Source organism: Balaenoptera ricei, chromosome 4 (assembly GCF_028023285.1).
Source record: "Balaenoptera ricei isolate mBalRic1 chromosome 4, mBalRic1.hap2, whole genome shotgun sequence".
In the NCBI taxonomy this organism is placed as follows: Eukaryota; Metazoa; Chordata; class Mammalia; order Artiodactyla; family Balaenopteridae; genus Balaenoptera; species Balaenoptera ricei.
Genome location: NC_082642.1, coordinates 102,393,773 through 102,413,457, shown reverse-complemented (window position 1 = coordinate 102,413,457; position 19,685 = coordinate 102,393,773). Strand labels below are relative to the sequence as shown.

Below are 19,685 nucleotides of genomic sequence, written 5' to 3'. Positions count from 1 at the left end.
CTGCCAGCCTTCACTCGCGCCCCTTCCGGCTTCCGCTTCTTACTCTCGCCCTCTCGCCGCAGCTCCGCCGCCACCTGGGCCTCACGTGACACAGGAGTCTCCGGGCACGTGACGCGAGAAAGGCCGCGCTGGGGCGGGATCGGGTCGCTTCTCCCCTCCCTCCGGAAGCGTAACACTGAGCGCGCCTGCGCAATGGGCATCAGGTCCGCTTTTTCCCAGTCGGGTCGTTATTGTGCTTTTTGTTCCGGAATAGGCGGGTCGGGTCCAAAGGCTTATTCGCCTTTCTTTTTCTCCCATAGATTCTCCGCGTATGGACCCTAAAAGCTACCGCTGCTGCTGCTGCTGCTGCGGACCTAGACAGTTACTGTCTCAGCTTTAGGATGTACGCTCTTCCACTAGAAGCTTTTCCAAGGGACCGAGGTAACCGCGCCCCCCGGGACAAAGAAGTGCGCGTGCGTTTGAGGGGAGGGCGCCCCAGGCGAGATGCCTCTGCGCATGTGTGACAAGAAGGCGTTCCTAGATCGTGGGGGGAAAGCTGGCCTTCCCGAGTAGGGGAGGTGTCTCTTTGGCCTTGGTAGGTTTACGCCCCACTTGGGCTGTGGGCATTGGTATTTCCACCCCATCTCTCACCAATCCCCCAGGCACTGTGCACTATCCTTACTCTGGGTTGTTTTGGGTAGTTACCCGACCTGGAGTTTAATGGCCTTAACATATCAAAAGAGGGCCTTAGAGTCATTGATTTCTAAGTCGTCTTATACTTCCAACAGTAGTTCAGTATAAATTAATACAGTGTTTCAGATATTTCTATTTCGGTCATTATTGTAACGAAATCTTTCCCAGCAAGCTCTTTTTCTTCCTCCTATGGAAAAGCTGCTACTGAGGAGAAAAATACAAATATGAAATTATCTTCTAGAGCAAAGTTGCTCATAAGAATGAAAGTTAAAGAATTGCTTTTCTGCAGAATCCTGCAGTCCTAAAATGTCCTACCTTGGGCAGCACTTCTAACCTGGCTCTTGCCTTTTCAGTCTCTAGAGTTCCCTCTCCTATCAAATTTTGACTCTTTCCTTTCCTTTCCCCATAGTTTTTCTTGTACTCCCCAACTTTTTTGCTTTGGGTATAGCCATAACCAGACATCTAAAAAATTCCTTTTCTGTTCTTCACAAATCAATGGTATTTGCATTATGCTTAATCTGCCAGCAGGGTTGCTCATGAACTTGTTCTTCTCTTTAAGGCAATTAAAAAACAGTGGAATGGAAAGGAATTATTGTGGTCATCCCATGTTAAGCTCCTCTTCAGCAATGTATACATTCCTGCTGGGGGCCATATTCATTGCTTTAAGCTCCAGTCGCATCCTACTTGTAAAATATTCAACCAATGAAGGTAAGTTAAGATTTGGAATATGTATGGAGCACTGCCATCTAATCACACTTTATCTTTCTTGTCTTTAGTTTACCTTGTGTATAAAATGGGGATAATACCCTTAAAAGTACTCTGCTTCATGTCAGTGATAAAGCATGTTTAAATTTGGTTCTTTAAACTTTCATTCCTTACCAAGAAAAATTTTTGATGCTGAGTGAAATTTGGGTCAGTCAAGTACAGGATCAAAACCTTTGCAGAACAGATCATAACATCTGACTGTTGGTTTAATCAACAGGTGTTTCTGGGCCTATAGCAAAATATATTATAACTTATTTTGAAATAGACAGGAGATATATTTGGTCACCTGGCCTTTGTGAGGTACTATTTTAAGTACATTATCAATGGAGCAGTACAGGTTATTAGCTTTGATAAATACGTACTCAGGAAATCTTTTATTATTCTTAATGTAAGAATTTGTATTTAAATAGTTTCATTCCACAAAACTGTGTTGAGAACCTCTCACTAGTTATTGAGTACACGTAAAATCATGACATCATGATCGTTAATGGTCTGCTTGGGGAGTCAGATGTGTACATAAGTCTCTTTTTTCAGTTAACATTTCTCTGCCAGGCGCTGGGCTAGATATTACTAGCAGGGTTCAAAGTGCATAAGATATAGACTTTATTCTCAAGAATTCACAGTTTATTAGAAGAGAAACACATGTAAATGCATCATGAAAATACAGTATAGTAAGTGCAGTTCTATACCAAAGATACAGAGGTAGTTTTACATGGAGAGTGATATATTCTGTCTGGGAGAGCATGATGTGGACTGTGAAGCAGTCAGGGAGCACTTCCCGGATAAGGTGACAGTTGATCCACAAGAAGACCAGGTGGGCAGAGGTATTCAAAACAGAAGCAACAGCCTGTAAAAATGAACAGATGTATTAAAAAAGCAGGATGGATTGTGAGAATGTGTAGTTCAGAATTACTGAGCAAAAAGTTTTAAGGACTTGGACGAGGGGGGAAGGAGTGCTTGGCCAGAGAGGGCAGTAATGATCAGAGAGCTGAGGACTTTATATGTCATGCTAAGCATCTGGGGCTTTATTCTCTAGGCCCTAGAGTCTGGGAGACAGGGAATACTTGGAGGAATATAAACGGCAGGGTAAGATGAGAAAGACTATTATGGTAGCTGGATGGAGAATGGACTAAAGGGGAAGAGAAGTAGCCAGTTAGGGGGTTGTTACAAATTCAAGCCACAGATGATGAAAACTAACCAAGGCTTTTGAAGTAGGAATAGAGAAGAGAGGATAGATTCAAGAAATAATTCTAAACATAGAAAAGACAAGACCTGGAGAATGTGTGGAATGTGGAGATTAAAGGAGATGAAGTATTGGATAGTTCAGAGGTTTCTGGTTTGGATGCTGAGTAGGTCAATGATGTTCTCAACTGAGATGGAGACTAGGGAAGGAAGAGCAGGTTGGACAGAGCTCAGAGAAATTAACAGTTTTAGCTCTTGTACCTTCCATGAGGCCAGGAGCTGTGTCCTTGTTTACTGCTGTATCCTGCAGTGTTTTAGCACTTCACACATGTCAAGGAAATGCCAGTTAAGTGAATAAATAGGAGATAGTTATTCATATGGATATGTTTAGTGAGCATTAAATGTTCCAGAGTACAGATTTGGAAACATCAATATTAAATTGACATTTAAAACCCAAGGAGCGGAGGGCTCATTCAGGGTAACCACACAGAATGAGAAAATAACAAAGAGCCAAGGATAGAACTCCAAGGAATGGCAGCATTTAACAGGAGTGCTGACACTCAGAAGGACATTAAGAAGGAATTAGAGAGATGAGAGAACTAAGTGCACATGACTTACAGAAGGGAGTTTGACTGGGAGGGAATTGCAACATCAGGATAAGATAAGGATTAAAACCCACTCTTTGGAATTAGTAATTAGAAGGTGTTTGGTAATCTCAGGAACTAGGTAGTTGGAGTACTGTGGTGGGATCAGAAACCAAATTGTTTGGGGGCAGGATCTGAGTGGAAGGTGGGTACAGTGGAGATAATGAATATTGACACTTTTATGGAGATTAGGAGGAGGTATGGTAGCTGGAGGGGGAGGATCTTATATTTTATTTTTTTCGGTTGGGAGTTTTGAACATATTTGTAGGAGAGGAGAGGAAGCCAGTTAATAGATAAAGGAGATATACTGAAGCCAGAGGAAATACTTATTGGAGCAAAGCCCCTGAAGAGAAGGGAAGGTTTTAACGGGGAGAATGGGTGAATAGTGGGGCCATGGCTCCTCTCTCTGGGAGTGAAGGGAAACCAATAAGGATGAATATGGTGTCGATAAGGTTGGAGTGTGGGCAGAAGAGTGGAGAGAGGTCACACCTGATGCTGTGATACGATTTGGGATCAACCATGAGAGAAATGCAAGGAGAAAAACAAAAATGATGAAAAGCAAGAATGAGTTAAAGTGCAGTGACAAGAGTTTGAAAGTTGTGATCTGAAGCCCCCCATTTGTGTGCATGCATGTTTGCTCGTGTGTATAATGCTAGAAAGTAAAGCAAAGTATTGTTGGAGGATAATGGAATGTGATTTCAGTATAGCTTTGAGCTCAGAAAAGGGAGGAAGAGATGTTTTTAACTAAGCTTTGAATGATGGAGAAAGTTTAACAGGCAATCAAGTGCCTACTAAGTGCAGAACACTTAACTGCCAGGTTTAGGATGTCTTACAAGACATGGTCTCTGTCTTGTAAGAAGCTTACATTTTAAGGGTAAGACATAACAACATAAAAAAGTACTGTTACAGAGGTTTATAGGTAGTGTTACCCGAAAACTGGGTTCACCTTTTGGTAGGTGTTGAGCCAAAAGACACAACCAAGCCAAAGATCGGGAGAAGGAAGGATTTATTATTACTTGTAGCAAGTAAGGAGAACACCGGGGAGCTTTCCCAAAGCAGTGTCTTCCCAAACAGCAAAATTGGGGAAGTTTTAAGCTAAAGGGTACATGCATTTTATGGAGGGGCTTGGGTGGTTGACAGAATCCAGCTTTAGTTGACTGAAGTCAGGAGGGTCAGAAAAGGTCAACATCATCATCCAGTTCTAGTTGATCTGGTGGTTGAGCACTGCAGGCTCATCTTTACCACTGAAACTGAACTGGGAGTCTTTACAACTGATACATTATCTTTGCTATTGTCACTTCTCTTGCTGGATAACAGTTTGTTCCTGCATTCTTTTGTTCCCTTAAGATCCTTAATTACTGAGACGTGTTCAAGGACAAGCATTACGGCCAGGCTTAAGTCACAAGATGGCTTAGGCCAAAAATGGCTTCTCTTAAGTCAAGAAAGCCATGCCTGGTTCTCTTTCTTCAGGGACCCCCTACCCTATTTGTTTACACTAGTGCTACAGGATTGGAGATGAATAAAGGATTGATTATGCATAGGTTGTGAAGGTCAGGGAAAACCACAGAAAAGAGGAAGAAAGAGTGTTCTGGGGAGCAAAAATGTCGAGTTGGCTTTTTTCCTTTGTACTTGGCCAGTTTTGGTTTTTCATACAACAACCAAGGGAAACAAGCAAATATTTTTGAGAAAATGCATTCCTCAAAATAGTAACTAGTAAAATTTATGTTTGTCCTTGGCAAAATTATAGAGCAAGTTGTTAGAAAAAGGAGAGAAATAACAGCTAAGTCAAGATATACTAACCAAACCTCATTTCCTAATTAGATTGACTTGTAGGTTGGGATATAGCTTCCTGATTGGTCAGTGGGTTTGGATGTGTCAGTGTGTTTGTCCACCGAAGAGCCCTGGGCCAGTTGCCTCTTGCCTCAAGCCACTTCCTTCTGTTACCACAACATAATGTTTGTCCCAGAGTGCCTAACAAATATTGTTTTCCATGTGTACCATGATATGAAACAGATAGGAAAACTCTGAGTTAAGGGAATATCACAGACAGAGTGTACCTTGATTTAAGCAAGGCAGACAAGTCACACAAGAGGAATCACGAGCTGGGTAATAATTCAGCCACCTAGATTGATAGCTGTTTGATTAGTCAGGCCCTGATTGTTAGTTAATGGTCAGCTTAGAAGCTGGTCTCTAATGCCATGCCACAAAGCTTTCTTCGCCTGTATCCCTAGTCTCCTCAACACATTTTTCAGGAACTTGAAGGAAAACATGAGAGGCATATCTCTCAATTTCAAGGATAATAAAACGCTCAATGAGGTAAGGATAGCTAACACATTAGGTGAATTGATTCAAAAATCCAAAAGAGCCAAAACCAACTGGATGAAGTTTAATATAACCAGTATTAAAGTCCAGCTTTTAAGGTTAGAAACAGCTCTCAATTATTTACTGTATGTAAGCATTATATAGAGCAAAACTTATAATTAAAAAACATTTCTGTTACATTTCAGAGAACAAATATGATTATCTTCCAACTACTGTGAATGTGTGCTCAGAACTGGTGAAGCTGGTTTTCTGTGTGCTTGTGTCATTCTGGGTTCTAAAGAAAGGTGAGTCTTGAAATGGTACTATATACTGGTTAAAAATCACAGACTCAAAGAATTTTAGAACGGAAAGGAACATTTTATATCAGTTAGCCTAGCCCATTAATTTTATATATGAGGATACTAAGATACAAATAGAAATATGGTTACTCATGTTTTGCAGGTGAGGAGCAGACTCAGAGAGTAAGTAGTAAGCGTTAGTGTGGTGCTGGGTAGGAGGTGCAGAGCCCGGACTCCACCCACATGTCCTAGCGTCCCGTCCACTGTGCCGCCTCTTGACTTGTTCCTGTGGTGGGTCGCACAGCGAGTTAGTTTTTATTCAGATTCAGGATTATCTAAATCACTGCTGTCTGACGTGATATGTAGCATACTGCAAAACAGTCCCCGTTGCCTTTAGGGGGACAGCGTAGCGCTTTGGAGTCAGAGAGACTGTATACTAGGGCAGATTATTTTACTCTTCTGAGCTCCAGTTTCATCAACTATCAAATAAGTATCAAATAAGGGTACAAATAGTATCCAATAAGGGTACTAATCCTTCCTCAGATCAAAAGTATGTACCCTTTTGTGGCTATTAATTCTCCAGTTATTGAACCTTAGCTCTCTCTGCTACTTTGATCCACCTTCCCACATGAGGTAGACATAGAATTTACACTATTAAAGGGCTTGCCCAAGAAGATGTCTCTTCATTCTCAGAGGTTTCAATCTTTGCAGAGTTTCTAGTTAGTGGAATACATTTCTTAATCTCATGAAATTTATGAAGTATTTACAGGGGTTAGACTTAAATTGTTTTCTATCTTTTCATTTTATTTTACATTCTCCATTATAGTACCTTCTTAAGTTTTTGTAAACCTAGAGATAGGAGAATAACTCATACTAGGATGAGTAAAAGTTAATTTTCTCTACTCCCCTATATATAAACTTTCACTTAGTATCTCCCTTTCCTGATTCCCTCACCCACCACAGCACCACCGCCCCGGCCCCCGGAAAAAAAATGCCAGCATGAACGCTACATTTTTTGTTCCACTTATTTTAATTTGTTGATCTCTCTTGGCTTTATGCTCAGAGTAGTAAGAGAAAACATAAGTGTGCCCTGAGTTGCCTTCTTCAGTAATACATCTGTCTCAAGTTAGCAGGAACTAAGAAAATCAGTATTCCTAAAGTGTTGCTGTTGTCAGAGATGGGCATGGTGGTGGGGTGAAGAAAGACCGTAATGGAATCCTGTGTAGTCCTTGATTTCTCAAGGCTGATAGTCACTTATGAAAGCACGTTCATGAAGTCTCTTTTAAAGAATTATATCAGAAATTAAATACAATTTACTTTCTCTAAAAATATGTGCATTCTCATCAAGCTCATATACTTATTGCTCTATTTCTTTCTTTAGAAGATCATCAAAATAGAAACTTGAGATGTGGTTCCTGGAAGGAATTCTCTAATTTCATGAAGTGGTCCATTCCTGCCTTTCTTTATTTCCTGGATAATTTGATTGTCTTCTATGTCCTTTCCTATCTTCAGCCTGTAAGTAAATAATGACAAAGAAAACAGCATTGAAAAGACAGAGAAATGAATCCTGGAACTAACCTTTCTCTTTTTTTTTTTAATCGTTTTCCTTGGCACTGTTAGTTTCTCATTGCCTCACTGGCCTTCCTGAGGTTTGAGCAGAATCATCTGAGCACTGACTTACCAATCCACTTGCAAGACTCTCCCGCTGTGAAAGATAACTATTAAACTGTGCTGACTGATCGGTGGGAGCTGCTTCCTGACCACTGAATCTAGAGCCATCTCTCTCTGTGTAACCTTAACCAGTCTGCCTATTTTCTGAGCCATCCTGTGGTCACCCACCTCTAATATTAATCTCAACATTCAGGACCTCCAAGCAGACTCCCGTGATTAACTCAGAAAATTATACGCTCAGTGTACCGCTCTTTCTTACACTTGTTTTAATGTGGTGTATATGTATTCTTTTGGTATGATTTTCGTTTTCTGTTAGTCCTGTCATTTAACCAAGTTCTTTAAGGGTAGAGGTTATATCCTCCCAATCTAAATGCTATCCATAACTGATAATACTAGGTATACTTCTCATGTCTCCTGGCATCCCCTATGCCAATTTAGAGAGCTGTTAGTAATCAGAATTAAAGTTTCGTCTTCTGCTTTTACCTATTACTCAGTTTGGATCACGTGTATATTTTCCCCTCTATATTTTCAGTTTATAAAATGAAGGTTTCTATTGCCACATTTAAGAAAATGTGTTTTAATTTTCTTTAAAGAGAAACTTCAGGCATTTTGATCATAAATAGAATTTCTGTTGACACTAGTCCTCTATTTGAAACCTCTTAAGTATAGCCAAATCAGTGTGAAAGTGGGATGAAAAGGAGGGATCAAGAGGGCACTGAGGTAGAAAACAGGAGTTTGATTCTTTTGCACAATTTAAAAGATTAGAACCAGGCAAGGCCAAACTGCTCTGTAAAATAGAATAGTGTTACCATACTGGCCCAAAGGCAAGGACCTGGGCCAGGGGATCACCTGAAGTTGCTTTCAGCTCTGTGATCCATTTTATTAGTAAAAGTTCATTCCATTTAAAATGTGTCCTCTCCTAAATTCTTTCACTTTGTTTTTCAGATCTGAGAATTCCTCCCAACAACATAATTATTCACATTCAATGAAGTGTATATTTGTTGTGTTTTATTTGTATCCAACAGACTAGCTCTAAATTTATATCCCTTTGCTAAATCCCTAGTACCAAAGCAGGAGTGCAACTTCCTGTTCTTACAGCTTATTGCTTTGCTCTTCCTTCCTGATTGTGTACAACCACAGATATTACAAAATAAATTACTTGGCATACATATTCTGTGTAGTGCTATGCCCAAGCCTAGTTGGAAAGGATTAAGTAGAGATGCATGGAAGTTTGGGGGCAAAGAGCTGTGATATTTTATTTATTCTATACTATTGCCTGGACAGAGTAGACACAATTCCCCAGGCCAGCAGGCTGTTCTGTTAGGTACATACATTTGCAGCGCTGTAACTGTGATTGATCAGAGCCGCCACTTCCCCACTCTTAACCAGCCACGTACTTTTCTTATCTCCTCTTACTTGTCTCCTAACCAGGGGTTCACAAGCATTCGTCTGCAAAGAAAACCTTAAAATAATGGTTCCCATAAAAATTCAGTAGAAAAAGAGCAATATTGTATTCTTGGAATTTTTGCTAGTTGTTATTGGATTTTACTCTTATTTCTTTAATTCAGCTGCATATTAGTCGTGTTTGCTGGTTGTATAAGATTGTGGATACTCTTTAGGGTTTGGTCAATTTAAAGTGACAGCAAGGAGGAAGGCAGTAGGATTTGTTTTTAGAAATTATTAATATTGTCAGATCCAATTATGGGGGCAGTGATAAATTTCATATTCTCTGGGCCAAAATGTATATATGTTCAGATTAATATTCTCATGTGTGAAATTTGACTAAATTCACAAAAACAAACCTTAATAAAACCTGGCTAACACCTTTCTAAGTGTTTAGAACAATGTGAATAAATCCAAAGGACTGTCAAATATAAGTTTGGTAGTGAATCACTGGTATTGAATCACTACAGTTCAACCAGGTAAATTGATTTAATTCCTAGAGCGTTAAAAATGCTTAAAAACCTATACCTCTGTCTTCTTAATGTATAAATGGGCCTAACAGTACTTGCTTTCTCTCTACCCACAGAATCAGTGTTAAAAGTCTCTGAGAGCTTGAAAAAGTATGCTTTATAATCATTGTAACCATTATTTCTGGACCTAAACCTATAGAATTTATAAGTATTTCCAGATCTGCACATAAAGATTATTATACAGGCGTTTGCTGAATTTCAACACATTTTCAAAGCCTGTACAATAATTTGATCGTATCTATGTAAGTTTAACGAGCAATAAAAATAGAATTTAATCCTCTAGTGAAGTAGCTGCCCTAATAACCCCTCTGGGTTTTGACCAAAAAGCTTTTTTTGTCAGGTGAACTTGCACCAAGCTGGGAGATTTCTGAGGTCAGTGCTTTGCTTGGATTGTAACTCTATCTTCTCTTTCTTTCTAGGCCATGGCTCTTATCTTCTCAAATTTTAGCATTATAACAACAGCTCTTCTATTCAGGATAGTGCTGAAGTAAGTAACTTGTTGTGAAAGCATATATCATACTTTAGAATGGCACCGCCTTGTTTCAGATGATATACCCTCTGAATCCCAAGGCCGGGATTTTATTCCTAATTTGCTTTGTGTGTTGGGCAAGTTGTTTAACCCATCTGGAAAGCAGCTGCAGTGTTAGCCTGTCTAAATCCTCTGTGATTCAATGTTTGAAATGTTTTTCCTTAGCATCTCAAAAAAAAAGAGATGATTGGGTTTTAATTATTTTAATGTTTAGTGCCAGATTTTCAACAAAGAATTCATTAGCTTTTTTTTTGCAGATTCTCTGTACACTAATAGGGAACCAAGAAGTTCCTAAGATTAATATATTTGTTATTTGGAGTTTGGAGGTGATAAAAAGTGGCAAATTCCTTATTAAACTCCTTGAGATGACTACGTGATTTAAGCTCTAACTGGCAGAGGATTTGCATGAGGAATCTAGTTAAAATTACAATTAACAAGAGTGAACTTATTAAACTTTCCAAGTGCTATCACTAATTCATCTCCAGGAGAACGTTTGAATAAAATAAACGTTTTTAGTTTAGATAGGCTCTGCTGCAAAGCAAAGGCCAGAATGTCCTAAGGTGATACAGGATCTGGGTACTTAACTCCAGTTTAATTTGTTATTTAATGATGATGATGATGAAAATAAAATTAACTTTTTGTTACATTTGTTGTGATTGTTTTTATTTTAATTTTACATTCACATTCTCTTTTTAATTTGTTTCTCAATGTGCTATGTCACAGTGTGTTTTCATAACTGATGTGTACAGAAGGATGAAGGGCTTGGTACAGAGGCACTCAGTAATTATTTGTTGAATCCCGTGATGCATTCAGTCCATAAATTATATGAAATTCTTGAAAGGTTTTCTTTTACCCTGAGGAAACATTCAATTTAACAGTTGATGTAAGAGATGGGAAAAAATGAACATAGCATTTCATCCAATTTAAATGTTAGAGTCACTGAAATTTGCTTTTGCTATCACTTTCTTCATTTTATTTATGAATTGTGAGAATAATTCAATTCAACTAGCAAGTTAAAGAATGCTAATCCAAAAAAACATTTTAAAGTCTTTAAAATCAGCACGAAAGTCACTTTGTAGGATAAAAGTTGGCTTCTGAGAAAACATGTGTTAAGCAATAATATTTTTATATTGATTCCTGTGATAAAATTAGGGATGCACTTCCATAAAGGAATAATTGTTGGCTCTGACACACAATAAAATACTCACTATTAATAGGGGAACGATGGTCTCAAAAACATGTATTATTTTTGTTTTGTTTGGGGCTTTTTTTTTTACTTTTTTTTAAGTAAAAAAAATTTTTTTTTCCTGTGAAGTGACAGTTTATGAGTACACATGGTATTATACTTAAGTTATTATATAATATATAAGTATTATGTCAAAATTAAATCAATAACTGAATTTACCAAAGAGAAGTTTAAAGGTATGTATTTCCTGTCTTGAAATTGGCCAGTAGCTCTAGCTATGCCCAGAGTTGGTTGGTTTTTTTTTTTAATGACCCCAGAGCATGAGCAGGGCTGTGGGCCAAGGTGAGGGACACTTGGAAAAGCCCTGCCCAGGATGGCCCGACTGCCATGTGGGCAGCTGCGCGGGGAGGCTCTCCACCAGTGACTAGAAAACACTAAGGTCTCCTCAGGGCCTTTCTACCCTATTTCGACTTAACCCCACAATGACCCCATGAGATAGGTGCAGTTAGGCTGAGTCTGTGCCTGGAACCCAGAGCCACTAAGCATTTTGCAGCCCTCGGGCAGCTCCCTTTGGCTGTAGAAGAGGGAGTCTAGGTGGATAGGCTGGAGGCAGAGGGGCGAACGACGTTATGAACTACAGTTCAAACTTTTTTTTTTTACATATCTTACCTCTTAATATTCAAAGCAGTAATATTGATTCTTAGGCATGTGTTTGCTTTGTTGTTAATACCACTCTGTTTTGAATCCTTAGAAGTTCTTCAGATTAAAAAAACAATAAAATCACTCCATTTTTATTATTTCCACAAGCGCTTAGTTCCCAGAATGGGTCTTAGTTTGACTAATTCACAAATCAGCACTTGAAGCTACTCTAAATAGTAGAGCTAAAATGTGATAATAAATCTAATAATGTCTTTTATGGGAATGCCTTTTAAGTATTACCTATTATTATATTTTAAAATCAACTTTGTTCTATTTTGATCTTTTTGTTGGTGGTAGTGTATGTTTGTTTGTTTGTTTTTCCCTATTTAATCTACTCTTTGTGAGTCATTTGATAGTGTTTTGCCCGTGGCAATAAAATTTTGACCTAAGAATAGCTTGAGTTCTATCACAAGTTCTTAATTTGTTTGCCATAAATAACTCATTTAGAATATCAAATCTCTTGTCTTATACTTGACTCTAGCAGAACCATCAAATACCTTTCCCATACAGGTAAAGGATATAAGGCTATACAGGTAGAAAAAAATAAGTCCAGTGAATAATGTAAAACTTACTTGTAAGAATTTGAAAGTGAGAAAAAGTGAAAAGTATCACCATTCAAATGTCTTATTCTAAACCCCATGTGAATGCATAGATTTCCTCCTTGAAGTATAGTTACTGGTTCAAAGTGGAAATGTGGCAGGCATGCCTCAAAGCCCTATTGGTTTGCTCTTAAGGCTTGGCAAAGTTGTATAATCTTGTTTGCTAGGCTTTAGGGAATAATAATGTCAGCCTGAACATCGAGATTTGGGAGATTAGAGAGCAAAACCAAGACCAGCACTTATTTTTACCTAAAGAATGTATATAAGTTTCTCTGATTTCTTCAAAGGGAAGGGAAAAAATTATTAAAAAACACATTTTGAAACATACGTTGGATGTCTTGGAAGTTACGGTGAACTTTACTTTCTGAACCAGCAGAAAAAATAAAAGTGCCACTCGGTAATAACAAGCATTTCTCCAAAACCATTCATTCACTTGATAAATATTTATAATTTCCCGTGATAAATCTGCCCCTGGTCACTCTCTGTGCTATTTAGAAAGGTATGATGCATGGTTTCTTGAAAAAAGTTATGTCTTTCCACTTAAATATTTTCTTGCTCTGCCTTGGTTTACCACCAAATATGGTAGAAATGCTCTGACACAATTTGGACCTAATTCTTGAGTTACTAGGAAAACTCAAAGTAGGGATGTCATTTAAAATATATATATACTTTAGACAATTTAACTTAAGGTATGTAAGTGTCCATTCATCATTCTTTTGATGAAGAGCCTAAGACCTTTCCTTTGCATACATGTGGGGTTTGCTGATTGGAGTTCTTTGGCTTCTTTCTTGCTTGAACCTACCTTGATTACACATCATCTGTGGTTTCTGGTTTCAATTTCTTTATAGTGGAGCAAGCCTTAAATATATTTTTAAAGTAGATTCTTCTGGATTTTTATTATTCATTCCCTAAGCTTAAACTAACTTACCTGTACCTAATTCAAAGGCAGTTTTTTTGTCTTGTGATTTGCCTTTAATCCTCCCAAGGCATTCAACTTAGTTTTCATGAAACCAGCAATCCTTTTCATTCACTCATAATTTATGATTTCTGTAATCATTAAAATATATAATTACAATAATGAGGTCACCTGGCAAAAACACGTTTTGGAACAGAGACTCTGTGAGCAAACAGTTCACTTGGGAGCAGAGGCCTTCAGGTTCAGCAGCCTTCCAGCCAGAGGCTTTCAGCTCTGCGCATCAATCTGAATGTTTTACTGGGGCAGTGGAGAGGTCGGTTAAGTGAGCTTCTACTGTTGCACCTCCTAAACCGTAAGGAGCAAACTCTTTCGTGCCTAATCAGTCGTCATTTATAATAGTGCAGATCCTCAGCTGACTTTATAGGATGATTTATTGTTTTATTTTCTTTGCTGAAAATCTATTTTCACCCTAATCTTTAATAATTTTTACCTTCCTAGAACATTATCTTGAATGAGTAATTATTTGCAGTAGGTACCGTTTAGCTTATTTAAGGCTTTATTTCCTCGGATTCTTTTTTCTCCATGTCAATATTAGTGGAAAATCTATAGCCGTCAGAATTGAAAACTTCTAAAGGACGTGTAGAGTATATCATTGCCTCATTTATCTTGACGTACAGTACTTGGTTTTATAATGATTTTTATAAATTGAGCACCCATTTTTCACTCTGTCTTTTTCGGTTTCCGTTTCATTTGCCTTCTACTGCTAAATGCGTATCACCTGCACCTTCAGCAATGTATGTGACTAGCTGACAGTTTCTGACCTCGTGGACTATAGGGCTATGTTGGTCTCATCACTGCACGCTAGATCTGGTTATATGAAAGTGTATACGCGAGAAGACATACAGGGAGCACAGGTGTGCTGCTGTCTGTGTGTGCTGTCTGTGCAGTTAGCAGTTTCACAGCATGAAGCTCTATGGAAGCGTTGGTGAAATCAGACACATATTCCTGTACAGGCATCCTGGAACTCAGAATTACACTCAAGAGGTGCATTGGTCCAGAAGGAGAACTTACAAAACCATGGCTCAGACTCCTTCCTTGCTCTTTCATAAATACATGACCTTAGAGAAGTCAGTTAACCTCTGAGAACCATTTCCTCCCCTAGAACAGAAACTGCCTGACCCATAGTAGGTGCTCAACAAAGGCTCCAAAATTCTTACAACTTCAGTTCTCACCTGTTGCTTTTCACGTCTGCCTTTGCTCATGTTACTGTCTGTTCTTGGTGTGCCCCTTCTCCACCTGACTAATCGATCTTCAAACTTGAAGATGTTGTCCCCCCTAGAAGCCTCCCTGGGTGCCCCCACCTGAGTCCCATACCCCTCTTTCCTTAGTCAATGTACCTTGTAGCCTTTGTGTAGACTCTTGCCTCTTCCTGGGTATATTGCCAACTCCCTTTTCACATGACAAACTTCAATTTATTTTTCATCTTTCAGCTTAAGTGTCATTTCCTCTTCAAAGCAATACCTGACTCTATTTCCAGACTCGGGCGTTGTTCCTCAGTGTACCCCAATTGTTCTGTGTATCATATGTCACACATTATATTGTCATCATTTAGTTCCATGGCTCACTCCCTATTAAAGTGTAAATTCTCTGAGGATGGAGACCAAGTCTTTTTTCTCTTCCCAGCATGCCTGGCACATAGTTGCTACTTATTAAATGTCTGTTGAACTGAATGAATTTGTAAAATGGAATAATAATCATCACATCCTCCATATCTGAAAAGTTTGTTGTTAGGCAAAATAAAGAAATAAATAAAGCATTGTTAGGACTTCATCAACTGAAACACTGAAAATATTTTTTTCCTTGCCTTATCAAACAGTTTGCTGTATAATACTTTATGATCAGGCCATGAATCTGGGAACTAGCTTCCTCCTTAAGTCATTTCTGGGTCATGAATACCTTTGAAAATTTGACAAATCTTTGAAGGATCACCTGGTGGGGGTGGGGAAGGCCAGGAATTCGCCTATGTAGAAGATTTGGCACACACTGCAAGAATTCACAGATATCAGAAGCTCATCACATTTTTTTCTGGTTCATGGAAACTAGATTGAGAATCCCTGCTATAACTTAATCGCGAGATTAAAAAGTGATCGTACCAAACAACTAAGATCAGCTCCCGAGGTAGAAAGGAGGCTTAGTTAAACCTATAGGTTAAAAGGAAACTTACAATGAGGAGAAATGACTGAATGGCCTTAAGGGACAGCTACTATAAAAGCAGATAAAAAAAAAAGTTCAAGAAGCAGACACACCCTAACAGGTTTCCTTTGAATTTGAATTGGGAATGCTGGCAAAAACAGTATGGTTCATGCAACCAAGTACTCAAGTGATTGAGTTTTCAGTAGACACAGTTGATAGGGGAGGAGGAAAAAAGACTAGTATTAAAATCTCTTTTTTCATCTTTGAACAGGAGGCATCTAAACTGGATACAGTGGGCTTCCCTCCTGATTTTATTTTTGTCTATTGTGGCCCTCACTTCTGGGACTGAGACCTCACAGCATAACCTGGCAGGACATGGATTTCATCACGATGCCTTCTTCAGCCCATCCAATTCCTGTCTTCTTTTCAGAAGTGAGTGCTCCAGAAAAGACAACTGCACAGCAAAGGAGTGGACTTTTTCTGAAGCTCAGTGGAACACCACGGCCAGGGTTTTCAGTCATATCCGTCTTGGCTTGGGCCATGTTCTTATTATAGTCCAGTGTTTTATTTCTTCGATGGCCAATATCTATAATGAAAAGATACTGAAGGAAGGGAACCAGCTCACTGAAAGCATCTTCGTACAGAACAGCAAACTCTATTTCTTTGGCATTCTTTTTAATGGGCTGACACTGGGCCTTCAGAGCAGTAACCGTGATCAGGTTAAGAACTGTGGGTTTTTTTATGGCCACAATGCATTTTCAGTAGCCCTTATTTTTGTAACTGCATTCCAGGGCCTCTCGGTGGCCTTTATTCTGAAGTTCCTGGATAACATGTTCCATGTCTTGATGGCCCAGGTCACCACTGTCGTCATCACAACGGTGTCTGTCTTGGTCTTTGACTTCAGGCCCTCCCTGGAGTTTTTCTTAGAAGCCCCATCAGTTCTTCTCTCCATATTTATTTATAATGCCAGCAAGCCTCAAGGTCTGGAATATGCACCTAGGCAAGAAAGGATCCGAGATCTAAGTGGCAGTCTTTGGGAGCGCTCCAGTGGGGTAAGTTTGTGAGGATGCTGCTTTTTTGCCTGTTCTTCCCAAATTCAAAGTGTAGTTATACAAGAAAAGAAATAGATCAGTGCTGATTTGTCACAGGGCATATTGGATCTCTCTGACTTATCGTTCAACAAACATTTGTTGGTCTCCTTATGTATAAGGGCTCATGATAATGCTGTCAGGGGTTGAGAAAAAGTATAAATCACAGTCTCAAGGACTTTATGCATTAGTTGTATCATAGAATATTACAGTCACAGAACCAGAAGATGCATCACAGGTTATCTTGTCTAGTCTCCTAGTTTTACAAGTGAAGAAACAGACTCAGAGAGGCTAACTGGGTTACAGATAGTAAGTGAAAGAACTGGTACCAAACCCATGAGGTCTGACTCCTAATCCATTCATTACTCTTTCCACTCCACTGTAGTTGGGGAAACAAGCCTCATTCGTAAGAAAAGTTGATCTTTGACATTAGTAAGTCTTGTTAAATATAAGTCAAAAGCCTGGCTTCTTTCTTTTCCCTGTAGTTATTCATAAACCAGAGGGTGCCAGAAGGGCAACCTTGTTTATCTCACTAAGACGGTGGTTCCCAAGGTTCCCAAAAGGATTGCTGCAAATGCATAGTGATCTCCTGGAGGCTCAAGTTAGGAGATAGATATATATTTAAATAAAACATGAAATGGAGTCCTCTATCTAGGTTTAAATTTACAGTTTTCATGAACACACAAAATATGAGATAGTTCACACAATGAACATTTTACTCTTCAGGAAAGTTAACCTATTGCTTATTAGATAGAGTTCATGGCAGAGCTTCCCTCAGTAATGCCTCTGAAGTGATGATATTTACAACAGATTCTTAAGATGAAAAAGTTAGAAGCCTGCTCTGATCTCAGTTAGAATATAGATTTAGAAATCCTGTGTTCTTTTCCAACAGTCTAATAACACTGCTTGCCCTACTTTTTTAGGTAGAAGAAAATCAATGTAGGTAACAAGGCCTAGTTTATACCTATTTCTGCAGCCTTTAGTCATTTCCCTCCAAGACCAGCAGAGGCCGCTCCTTACTTTGCTCTTGTTAACTTTGAAATTCAAATGTACTGAAGTGCATTCCAATTTTTTATCTTACTATATGCCTGCGGTTAACTTGCCAAGAACTTATTTATTTAATTTCATTTAACAAGAGTACAGTTTAATTAAATAAAATCCATGATTTGTTAGTAAGGTTTCTCCTTAGTAATTATTAAAAATGGAACATTTCTAGTTTTGTCCTAATTAATTACTGATTTCATGTTTCCTTTTAGGATGGAGAAGAACTGGAGAGACTTACCAAACCCAAGAGTGATATTGAATCAGATGAAGATACTTTCTAACTGGTACCCAAATAGTTGGCAGCTCTCACAAACCTTATCTTCACATTTTCAGCATGTGTGATATTTATCTTTCCACTTTGATAAACCAAGAACATTTCTAAAGCATAAAACTCTTTGCATATATCTAACCGCTCCCTAAATAACTCCAACCAAAGCTTAGAGTACCCAAAGGCTAAAAAGTTCTAAGGAACTGACATCAGAATAATAGTATGGAGACTGCAGTAATGGCCTGGTACTTAGTAGGTCAAGATATATTTGCAGATTATTTTCCTTGTTCCTCCATTCCAGAAAACTTGTAATAATCATGTTAGCTGTACCCTATAAATATACATATAGAGATCAGTTTGCCAGATATTCAGAATTGTGTACTTCTACTCTGCATGCCATAGTCTTCCCTTTTTTATCATTATAAATATCACCTAGGTTGACCCTTGAATTTTGAGGCCATGGAGATAGTCATTTTGTAACTAAAAAGCAATGAGTCTCTAAAAATTTGGTTGAAGGACGTTAATAACCAGCCACAACATTGATTTGAGAGTATTGTAGTCGGTGCTAAATGTTTTGACAAACAAATTTTTCAACAAAAATCTCAGAATTTTAATTTTTAGGAATTTGTAGGAAATCTTATTTTTAGTGGTTGTCTTTTGATGTTTTTCTACACAAATAAGCTTCAATTTAGGTGAAAGTTGGTTTCCAGTCCCCACAGTTATCACTTGTATTTTTCACTTAAACCAGCCATGGTGGGTTTTTTCTCCTCAGTTTGACCACATCACTCTTGGATTATTCTATTTTGGAGACCTAATAAGCCACTTTTATTAGTTATTAAATAGAACTTATGACTATTATATATCTTTATATCATATTCTGTTCCTAAAGTTTGAGACACTGGCTTCAGAATCATGCCAGGTTATCAGTAGACTATTGCTGAAGAGTTCTTTTAAAAGAGTCACTTTGCAAACAAATGACTTTTACTGAAATATGAATAGTATTACTCTAAAAAGAGGAAGGCCAGTAATAAATAAAGCACTTTATAGTAACCATATTTCACCCTTAAACTGCATGGTATTTTTTGAGGTATTTTTGCATGCATCCAGTTGAGTCTATGAGGTAGAGAAGTCAGGTGATAGATAATTTAAAAATGAGAAAACAAATGGCTTGCCCAAGGCCATATAGCTGGATGGTGATAGGACAAGTGTTGGTTTCAGCTAATAGGCCTGTGTGTTTATAGAGCACTACACTGTAAGTGTGAGCTTTAAGTTGTCGTTTTCATGCAGTCTGTACATCTCTTCTTTCCCCTAATTTTCATACAGATAAATATAAGATAATACTATTACATAATCCATCTGTGATATCCAGAACAATATGAATGGCAAGAGTTGGTGGAAATTTATAAATAAAATAACTATTAAACCCTTACCTTGTATTGCCACTTTGTTATATGAGGTGGAATGCAGAGTATTTTTAATTTCAAAACGTAATTTCAAAAGAACTTTTAAAACTGTCTCTTTTTCAGTAGATCTTGACTTCTGAGAATAGCAAAACTTTACCTTATCATAGGCGTTCCATCAGAGTAATGTGAAACAGGAAGATTATTATGACAATTCATTTAAAGGTAAAGAAAATCAGCTATAGGAAGACCTCAC

The 19,685-nt window shown here is 38.3% G+C and overlaps 1 protein-coding gene across 5 annotated transcripts; it reads left to right on the top strand.

Annotated features, from left to right (window-relative positions):
- Positions 1–98: 98 nt before the first annotated feature.
- Positions 99–19,456, top strand: SLC35A5 (solute carrier family 35 member A5). 5 transcript variants are annotated; one of them, XM_059921166.1, is made up of 8 exons: positions 99–203; positions 300–420; positions 1,232–1,380; positions 5,771–5,869; positions 7,245–7,378; positions 9,927–9,994; positions 15,901–16,681; positions 17,974–19,456. In XM_059921166.1, the coding sequence occupies exons 3-8, from the start codon at positions 1,251–1,253 to the stop codon at positions 18,040–18,042; spliced, it is 1,281 nt and encodes a 426-aa protein (XP_059777149.1). In that variant the 5' UTR covers positions 99–203; positions 300–420; positions 1,232–1,250; the 3' UTR covers positions 18,043–19,456. The 5 variants fall into 5 exon arrangements, with proteins under 5 accessions (XP_059777149.1, XP_059777150.1, XP_059777148.1 ...); XM_059921167.1 differs by lacking the exon at positions 99–203 and having other exon boundaries at positions 210–420; positions 7,248–7,378; XM_059921165.1 differs by lacking the exon at positions 99–203 and having other exon boundaries at positions 210–420.
- Positions 19,457–19,685: the final 229 nt, after the last annotated feature.